Raw genomic sequence first — 11,180 nt, forward strand, 5'->3', positions numbered from 1 at the left:
ATCAAATTTGATACTGTACAACCAATCCTGTGTTGCCTTGGCAACCAGAGGTCAAAAGTAGCTTGCAGTTCATTTGGTCCTCCACCAAGCTGAGGCCGATTTGCATGAAACTTGATTAAGTGGTGGAACATGGGCAGAGGAAGGAAGAACCCATTCAGTTTAAGTCTGGATACAAACCACAAAACCGGGCATTGGTCTAGGCTGTGGATGCAGTGACCCTGCTCGGTTACATATTCATTTGCTGTCTTTTTTTCAGGCTCCTAAATGAGTAGTAGCAACAGCTCATTTATGCAAAATGCAATAATTTTACTGTTGATATTTTTTTCTATGTGTTTAAAACTACTTGTTTAAAACTGGTCATTGTTTACATTTTTCCAGCCAAGTTACTTCTTGGTGCTACTCAATTATTTAAATTGTTTTATTAAGTCCAGTGATTAATCTGGTGCATCAGGTCTGCTGGGTAGTTAGAATTACCTGCTCCTGTATGTCAAAGTCTACAGTCCCTCTCTGAAATGAATACAGAGCTCTTGCCTATGGTTGAGCTCAATAGTTTAATATTTATTTGCTTACTTGTGTTAAACGGTTTGTTGCTGTAGGCCAGCTGACAGATTTAATGAGAAGGAGAGGTGAAGGTGCACCTTGGGAGGGTAAGGAAAATTGAAGGGGTGGGGTTGATTATTTATCTCTATGGAAAGCTAAGAAAACTCAATACAGGTTGTTTCAAGTTTTTCTGTATAGATAATTTGGTAACAAAATATTCATTATGTTTCATTAAGCAAAAACAAAACATTAGTTGTTGCTCTGACAATGACTGGTATAACACTGATATTAAGTTTGCATAACTCACATTATTCAAAATGTCCTGTTAAATTAAAAGCAGCAAAAAGTTTAAGCCACAGGATTTGTCAGAATATTGGGACCACAAGAATGAGTGCTGTGATGGATCCAGTAAAGATAGTCCAGTGTGTGATGTCAGTGCCTGTGTTTTCCACCAGCAGTCACAATGACCACCAAAACCTTAGAAAACACTTTGGAAAATGGGAACACTAGAGCAGTTAGCTAGGAGGTGGCAGCTTCCTCTGGAAAACCAGGCCAGCATGAGTGAACCACAGCAAAGGAATGAACTTCTCTTACAATACATCTCGTCTGCTGTTACCTTCACTGCCAAAGGCTCCAATAAAATAGTGTAAGCATCATCTGATCAAGGCGGGTTAAACCTGAATTAATTATTAAAAGCTCCTCGGATGTTAGTGGCACCATTTAACCACTTTGTACTTTATCATCATCTGGGCCCTGGTGATAGCTGTACTCGAGAGGCGATGGTGAGCAGGACAGAGGAAGTGAGACAAGAGAGGCAGATAGAGACTTTCAACCCTGGCAAATATTTCTGAGGAAGAACAAAAAAACCAAACCTTTAAGTCTTATTTTCCTCACCACCAAAAACTATTTCACCCATGGCGAGGAATGAAAGAACCCTAAACACCTGCATTCACTGAAGTGGGGAACTGCTCAGTATGGGATAATTCGTGAAAGGGCCATTTTCAATTATTTACACTTTCCACTACATATTGAACATGTTTCTCTTTCGTGTCATTAAAATTTCATCATTCTTCTCCCTGCAAGATATTTCATCACAATGAATCAAAGGGATGCTAAGCTTCATTTGCGCAGCATCTTGAGCAAATTAAAACTCCAACCAAGATGAGATGAAAGGTTCTCAGGTGATCAGTTAGTAGACAAGCACAGCAGCCTGCATCAGCAAAAAACTTGCTTTGATCTATCTTTGGTTATATTCTTATATTCAAAGTGGATCACAAGGAAAACATTGACCTCTATCATTTAGATGGATGAAAATAGAAACTTTCTATATGCATGCACACCATCCATCCATCCATCTTCTTCTGCTTATCCAATTCAGGGTCACGGGGGAGGGGGGCAACTTGAGTCTATCTCAGCTGCCATAGGGAAAGAAGGAGGGTAGAGGACAGGTTGCCAGTCTGTCTCAGGCCTATCACAGAGAGACAGACTCCATTCTCATTAACCTAACCCCACTGACTGCATGTCTTTGGACCGTGGGAGGAAGCTGAAGCACCCAGAGAGAACACATGCAGACACGGGGAGAACATGCTGTACCAGTCAAAAGTTTGGACACATTGGTGGTACTGTATATTTATAAGAATAGGAATAAGAATAACAATACCTTTACTGTTATATTTATATATATTTTTTATATTTTGCTATATTTAAGATAAGATAAGATAAGATAAGATAAAACTTTAATGATCCCACGACGGGGAAATTTGTGCATTACAGCAGCTCAATACAGAGAAAAAATGAAAAGGATGAGTAAGAACAAATAACTAAACTAAAAACTAAAAACTAAAATTCAATAGAATAAAATAAAATAGCAAAAAACTATACACATATACATAAGCACTATATACATAAATATATATATCAGTGTCAATACCCACATTTACATATACACACATATACATTTATCTTTGTCCACTCCACAGACTTTCACAGGTTGGAGAGGGGTCCTTAAAACCAAGTGGCTGGCATAGTATACACAAACAAGCCCCAAAGTCCCGAGGTCAAAATGGGATACGCCCCCAAGTTGAGGTTGAGAATGACCGAACTAAGATCCCGTTTGACAGACTGGTGATAGCTAACCAACTGGACATAGTAGTGGAAGACAAGCAAAGGAGGAAGACTGTGGTGATAGATGTGGCAATACCAAATGATAGCAACATTAGAAAGCAGGAACATGACAAATACCAAGCTCTGAGAGAAGAGCTAGAGAGGATGTGAAAGGTGAAGGTAACAGTGGTCCCTGTAATAACTGGAACACTCGGGGCAGTGACCCCCAATCTGGGAGAGTGACTCCAGCAGACTCCAGGAACAACATCTGAGATCTCTGTCCAGAAAATCAGTCCTAGGAACAGCTAAGATACTGAACGAGACACCCGCAGGGCAAGTGGGGATTATTATTTTTAACATAACAGTAATTCAGCTCAGGGCAGGTTATTTTACGTCCAGGGCATATGAATATTTATGTTGCGGATTACTACAGTATATGAAAGTTATGGAATCATAGACGGATTAAATTCAACATTAGATGACAAATTCCAAAACAAAATTTGCAGCTTATCAACTTAACAACAGATGGCTCAGACTTTCTGGGCCCATGGGAGTCTGGGGCTCAGTGCAGTTGCCCGCCCACTGATTACAAATAGTACGGGATCTTCTTTCTCTCGCTTGCTTAGACATCAGACGACCCACTAAAGTAACAACCTCACCCCAGTCGCAGAATTCTTGAGAAAATATGACATATTTCTTACAGGGCACAAGAGAATATTCAAAAGCATATTTCATCAACCATAAGCTGTAATTTTGTCCAGAAAAGTTCTTTGGAAAGGAGGCAATCAGACCCCTAGAATGGTGCTTATTTCCATTCTGATTCACACAAGTGGTCACAGCTGGTTCAAATGCATTGAATATATATAGCTATATTTAATCACAGGATGGTGTGACACAGCCATGCATGTGCGCACACAGAGTACACAGAAAACCCCATTGGGAACTCACTCCTAAGCAGCTTCCAGAGAGCTAATCCAAATGTAAAGATCGCGGACTTGTGAAAATCTGGTTTAAAACTGAAAATCTCTCCCTTTGAGATGATTAGTCTAACACAGACGTGTGCAGTGATGCCAGTGGAGTTGGCCAGAGGTGATGAAAGCTGGAGTTAATTTTCTGATTAATTTGTCAGTAGATTAAATGGTAGATGAAATGAGCGACTGAACAGACTGACAATACATTTACAAAGAAATACATGAATGGAATACTTTCAATTATCATTTTATCAATATTTTTGTTCCTTCAAGAAAACAAAAAGCTGTTCTCTTCTAGCCTTTATTTTTATGTCTTCATCAGACACAGCGTTGTATTTTGTACCTGCTGGAGACTTTGGGACATCGTGTGGTTGAAATGACATGAGCACACATTAGAAGCTGAAAACAGTTTCAGTGGTATGGTGCAGGCTTGATATTGTGCTAAAGATGTAGGTGTGTGTACTTCCTGTATCAAGAACAAAAGCATGGCATTAGTTCAAGAGCTCTGGTGGGTTGAGTCAGACGCAATCATGATCAGCATAACTCTGTATTAAATGAAGCTATAATATCCTGAATCTTTGCACAGTAAAAGTATAACTCGATTTTTGATTATGATTGTTGTCCTGAGACTTTGAAACCCAAACAATAATCTGTCTGTGTAGGTTCTCAGTCATCCAGGTCATAGTGGTCTCTGGAGCTTGAGAAAAAGGCGACTGGACTTCTTTACGTTTCTTGAAGATGTTTCACCTCTCATCAAAAAGGCTTCTTCAGTTCTCAAACCAAATGGTGAAGAGATCCAGGTAATTAAAGCTCAGTGGGCGGAGTCCCCTGGAGGTGATTGTGACCCACTGTTGATCATGTGCATAATCACATGTGCCAAGGTGCGAAAGAAGGCGTGGGTCATTCGTTTCAGGTGAAACCAATTTGGGACTTCACCCCATTCTAAGAAGTGACCTAATGAGGTCACCTCCCCAGGCACCTCAACCCCCATTCACACCTTTCTTCAGATGACCTCAGGTGGCCCCCCGACCTCTTTTCACACCTTGGCGCATGTGATTATGCACATGATCAATAGTGGGTCACAACCACCTCCAGCGGACTACGCCCACTGGACTTTAAATACCTGCGTCGCTCCACCATTTGGTTTGAGAACTGAAGAAGCCTTTTTGATGAGAGGTGAAACATCTTCAAGAAACGCAAAGAAGCCCAGTCGCCTTTTTTTCAAGCTCCAGAGACCAAACAATAGCAGCACTTTGTCACATATCCTGATAGTAATAACTAGACTAGAGAGGCTAGAGATAGACTGGGATTAGGAATGCCACCACTGTGGGATACATAGCTTATTAAACCACAGCAGGTGAGAGAAGGCCTAATAAATAAATACAAAATACTGCCTTTAAGGAAACTTAGATTACTAAGCCACAGAAAATCTCTTTTAATCAGTGATCAGCCCAGAAATTATTCTTGCTTTCAAACATATTTAATTTTATATGCTAATCATAAACAATTATAAAAACCTCTGTCAGAAATCTGCACAAAGAACCATTTTCTGTCAAATGTGCATCTTTAAAATAAGTATGTTTACATTATACTGTTGTCACAGAAAGCAGCTATAAACACAATTTTACTCTGTGTAGTTGTCATGTCTGTGTTGTTATTATAAGCATAAACAACTTACCCAGACTGCTTCACGGTACCCCTGAGGGATCCTAAAACATGGCTAAGACAAAATGCTGCCTTAAACATGTCACCTCAGCATCATTTAATGAAAAACATCCCGCCACAGATCATATATCAAAACAATCCTTCAGGAGTTTGGCTGCTGCTTGTAAGCCTATGCAGAATGTGTGTGACTGATAGGTGGGCTGATGTAATTCTGTTGCTTCCACGGTCATGCTGATGGGCTGTTGTTCTGGATTTAGGTTTCAGGGCCAGTGTTTGACTGTTACCTAATCCTGCTAAGTGGCTCAGCATGGAGACAAGGACCTCAGACTGCACGAGAACATTTTCTTAAGAACTGACAGTTATTTAGTAAAGAACTATCAAAAATATGAATCTACTGAACGCGTCAATTTCTCTCTATATTTTTTTGTAATTTGTGTTAATGGGCATATCATAGAAAAAAAAAAGCTCTGGTCTATTCTGGTATTATTTACTAACATTCTTTGTTAATCATATCTGTGGATGACCAGCTTTGTAATCTCTCTTTTTTAGCTTATTATCAGCAGTGACATAAAGCTGACAAATCATCCATTTTATTCATATTCACTGGCAGGTATTAAATGGCACGCAGCTCCTTCCAGATGTTCACTCTTCATTCCATTACAACATTATAATTATTTTTAGTTTGTGATTTATGTTTCGTTTTATTCAAAGCATTAGTGATAGCTGTAATCCTAAAATAGGACATATCTGGTTTGCAGTTCATTTCACTGCAGTGGGATTATTGCTGAGGTATCGCCTGACATTTTGCCCTGTATTAAAGAGGTCACTCGGTGCCTTATAATGGTATCTTTTCTCCTAGCTCTCTGCTTTTTTCTGCAACTTATAGCTGAGGGATAACTTAAGACTTTGCTGGGTCCAGCAGATTTAGATATGTCAATCATTCTTGGAAAGTGACATTCGCTAACCATGATATCGTCCCGACTTCAGACTCTGAATTTTTGACTGACAAGCTAGAATGTCACCAAATAACCCCAAAGCTAAACGGCAGCAGGATTTCTGTGGATTCTTTTCTTTTATTCTTCACTTTAATAAAAAGTTAAAGATTTGCGAATATCAAGTTGCTTCTAATGTGCATTTTATTATCAAGCCTAAAATTGAGCTATACATGCTGGTAGTTTTTTTTTTTTTTGAATTCTAGGCTCTTAAATGGACTTGACTCAGTGTGAGTTGGCAACATATTGTTTTGCTCACTTAGCAGATCAGTTTCAGCACCACAGCCCAGTGTGAGATAAAAATCTGTGTCACTCTTAATTTTGTGACCTACAAAGACAGGGAGAGCATTGATAAGAACACACAGATGGCCTGCTATACTTTAATTCTGCAGTTTCTGAGCACAAGCCAACACGGGCAATTCAGTAATACCATATAACACATTTACACATAATGGATAGTTAATGTGAAAATGATGGCCTTTTCAAATCAAAGCAGCATGTGGGTGGTGGAATAGAAGAGCTGGGAGGGTGAAGGGTGTTTAGGATTATCGAACGAGGTGGCTATTCTGTAGCAGCAGAACTTTCTTGGGCGAGCTGGTGAAGGAATGACATTTTCCCTAGGATATCTATCAACGAAGCTTAATGGTTTTCACTTGGTGGAGAAATGGCATTCTTTTTTAATGGTTAATTAATAAATGAACTGATGATGATGAATGGCTCCCATTTTTCTTCCTGGTAATGAAATGATACACAATTTTTCCTCTATGTTTCTAATTATCAGAGGGAACATTCCCGGGTCTCTCGTGTATCTGGGGACTTTTTCATTATTATGGACAGAAAAGAAGCAGCTGTACATTTGCAGTCAAGACACAAGGTGGAATGGAGTGATTTTATTTATCAGTGACTTAAAAATTATTATGGTGACCATCATGTGCGTCACACATCCCAAAATACTGTATGAGAAATGCTGTTTTTGTTCATGATCCATTAGTTCATAACTAATTGGCCATAGTGTTGACATTAACTGGGATATTATGTCAATACAAATGCAAATGTGATATTAAACTGCAGCAAGTAATAAACAGCATATGAAATGTATGAGCCTTTATCACCTGAAATTCATGAAGTGCACGCTGGCTTGTAAGCCCTTTCTTTCAACTGCACAGATGTGGGAGACTTGCTACATGCAGCGCATGAGATCACACGGTTAAAAATAAAGCAACTGCTGTGACTGTGAAACTGTCAGTGTAGGCCAAAGCCCAGATCACAAGCATGAACATCAGAAGCGGATGAAGGTCCAGCACATAATGTGACACCATTTTGAGAGCTGAGAAATTTGTCATGGAGGAAGACATGTGTGTGTGTGTGTGTGTGTGTGTGTGTGTGTGTGTGTGTGTGTGTGTGTGTGTGTGTGTGTGTGTGTGTGTGTGTGTGTGTGTGTGTGTGTGTGTGTGTGTGTTTCATTGATTGCTGCAAGAAAATTCCTCATAGCAAAAATCAATAACATGAGCAGTTGTATGACAGAGGTAAAAACAGAAGGAAAAGATTCACCATCTAATGGATTTTAATAAATTCAAGTTACTATAAGAGAAATAAATATATATATATATATATATATATATATATATATATATATATATATATATATATATATATATATATATATATATATATATATATATATATATATAAATCTTTGCTCAGTCAAACTGATACGTAAACTATAACTTTCTTAAACAAATACATCAGGAATCTCAGAGCAATGAAGGATTTCCCAATTTTCTCATTCACTCAGAAATCACAGAACAATCATCGTCATAACCTTAACCATCAAATGGATTAATATTGCACAGCGGACCTGCAAAAAATTACATCTTTTATGGGATGACCTTGCTTCATATTTCTATGCATACATCTCTAGTTGTCTGAAAACCATGACTGAAGGCTATAACCCACTGCATGTTTTTTTTTTTTTTTGTTACTACTTAGCATATCACAGCACTGCTTACTATGTGTCTGCCACATGATAGAACAAAGAAAGAGAATGTAACCATCTACAGTGGAAACATTGATTATTGAGTACTGCATAGATACCCTTACTATACCAGTCAATACCGCTGATCACCCTTCTACATTGTTCTGACTACAAAAGTGTCAGATATTCAATTACCCAAACGGGGTGGCTGTGCACATAAACTGAAAACCAAAATTTCTGGAAGAAACCATAAAATCACATTTTTGATAATGAAACAACGTTTAGACATCATGACTGATGATAATGAAACAATCAGTGGCCCTTTGAGACAAAGTGGATTTCCAAACACTTAAATATATGAAAGACTTACGTGTTTTCCGGTGACTATGCGTACGTGTGGTGAGTGTAGTGGAGACCGTCTCTGTAGTAGTATGTTCTGTGGTCCACATCTGCGTAGAGTCATGAAGTACCGTTGGATTGGGTGGTGAGGAGCTAGATGTTGCAGCTCCAATTATGAAAGTTGTACGTGGCGCTGCAGTGGTCGTAGTAAAACCTGAAGGTCCACGTCCATTCCGATTTACAGGATTCCGAGGAGTTACCTGACTACCTGAAGCTCCGCCCCCTCTAGCGTTTGTAATTGTGGTGGTAGCAGTAGTGCGAGTTCTACCCTTTGCCACAGTAACAGTTCTAGCAGTGGGGTTCCTGCTATCGATCGTAGGAGTAGTTGTAGTAGTGGTAGTATCAGGACTTTTGGGAATCCCGCTTGGCTTGGAGAGGAAGATGGGATCTTGGCCTATTCGATTTGCATCCACCAGATCTGTTGGGACGTAATCCCGCACTGTGCCAACAACAATCCATTTTAGCAGCATCAGGCTCAATCCAAGGCCAATAAAACCAATAAGTAAAGGAACCACGCACAGCCATGTCTGCTGGCGAGGCCAAACTGCACAACGAAGGGGACCTTGTTCCTGGGCCTGGCCCTCTCCACGGCCCGCAGATGCCCCTGAACCTTCAGGTTCCTCCAGGATTACTGCCCCAGATGCAGCTGCACCAGAACACTCACTCATCCTTCCCTGCCGTCCTTTATGGCTCATTAAGGGTTAACCCAGTGATAGGCATCGGTTGCACATGGCAGAAAGGTTTTCCAACGAGGCCAGATGAAAAGACGAATGCAAAGGTGAAGAAACGGACCTCACAGATTCTGACTCTCATTAACACATACACAAATATGTATTCTAAGGATGGAGAGAGAGGGGAGGGGTGCAGGAGATACATGCATACACACAATCACAAACACTCAAGCACACACACTCACACTCAGAGACAGAAACTGGAGAACTGGGATAGACGTATAATCGTTTAGTCTGTATTTAGTCCTGCCCAACTCTTAATGTCCAGCTGAAGCAACAGTGAACTCCAAGAATCTTCACAGCAGGGTTTAGCAAGAAGAAAAATAGAAGAAGCGACGCTTCTAATAGGTAGAAGGCGAGATAAGGAGAGAGATGGAAGGGCGAGATGGGTGGGAAGAAACAGATTTACATCTGTACACGTAGGAAATCCATGGCATCAGTGTTTGGATGCCATTGCAGCAAAAAAACAAAAAGACAAAGAGAATCCACAACAATTTTTCCTTAACATGCTTAATATGTCCTCCATGTACAATCCACGACGGGACAGTAATATCTAATCAGGGAGTTAAACTTGCAGGGTGGGTCTAGTTGCTTCCCCACCCTGGGCGGACCAAAAAAAAGAGAAAAGAATGTTTCCTGATGCAGTCTGTTCCGACTGCTTTAGCCGAGTCAGCGTCCTTCACATCCCAAAATCTGTCTCTTTCATAACTGAAAAAGGTTGATCAGTAAGGTGTGTATTGCTTATGCGTCTTTTCAGCACTCTCCTATGATAATCTGCTAATCTTTGTCACCCATTGCTTTTCAAGCAGCCTCCTCCTTTTCTCCTTTTTTTTTTTAAAAATAAAAAATATCCAAACCTCCTTTGCTTTGTTTGTATGTACAATATTCCAGTAAGGCTAAAAAGGAAGCAGTAGAATCCAATTAATTGTCCTGATCCAGTCAAAAAGAAACAATCAAGATGAGGACAGAAAGAGGGATAAAGGGGGAAAAAAGAATGAGGGGTGTTGTTGCACAGTATCACAGGGCGGATAAAGCTGCAACTGCGACGCGTGATCCTGCTCCTTCACCAGCCGGCTGTGGATCAGATTTCCCCAAGCTGTCCGCTCAGCTCTCTACTGACTCAGTGTACTGTTTGTTAACACTGCAGCAAGCTCACAGAAAGCCTCTTCCTATCTATTTGCAGGGAGCATTCCACCACAGAGGGATAAATTATGAGAGGAAGAGGATGAGAAACATGGACAAGACAAAAAGAATTGAAAGCACAAGAACGGAAAGCATGAGGAAAGAGGAAAAACATAAAAAGGACACCACAACGTTGAAAATATATCCCACTGATTCTCTGTTGTGTCTTTCTGAGTAGTGTTCTTTCCTCAGTCTCTGAAAGCCTCTGCTCTTTCCAGTCACTGTGTGATTTGTTGGTCTGTTTGCTGGGGTCCTCTGCTCGTCGTTCCCTCTAGGATGCGTTCTTGGAGATGATTAGAAATGTGCGCCCCGCGCCGGGATCAGAACTTGCAGCCGCAGCGGCAAACACTCCTCCAACCCCCCCTTGGGGTTAGCAACATCAGACGATACAGCTGTCTTTACCTGTGACAATTGGGATGCAGACAAACATGCAGCTGCTTCCCTGAGCTGCCGCCACTGAGAGACCGAGAACGAAAGAGAAGGGGGAAAAATGCAGGCACAGACAGAGCAGAGTGCACACTGGTTGAGCGAGGGAAGAGAGAGAGAAGGAGAGAGAGACAGACAGAGAGAGGCAGCGAGTGAGGGTGGGAGGAGTGAAAGAGGCTGCACCTGCTAGATGCAC

General features: G+C 40.6%; 1 protein-coding gene across 1 annotated transcript in view; it reads right to left on the bottom strand.

Moving 5' to 3' along the window:
• nrg3a (neuregulin 3a) overlaps nt 1–10,929 on the bottom strand; it is a 351,002-nt gene extending 340,073 nt beyond the window's left edge. The window contains exon 1 of the mRNA XM_030747487.1: nt 8,617–10,929. Coding sequence (XP_030603347.1) covers nt 8,617–9,340 — 724 coding nt within the window. The 5' untranslated portion in view covers nt 9,341–10,929. The remainder of the gene's footprint in view (nt 1–8,616) is intronic.
• Between the last annotated feature and the right edge of the window lie 251 nt (nt 10,930–11,180).

Source organism: Archocentrus centrarchus, chromosome 15, assembly GCF_007364275.1.
Source record: "Archocentrus centrarchus isolate MPI-CPG fArcCen1 chromosome 15, fArcCen1, whole genome shotgun sequence".
NCBI classification, from domain to species: Eukaryota; Metazoa; Chordata; class Actinopteri; order Cichliformes; family Cichlidae; genus Archocentrus; species Archocentrus centrarchus.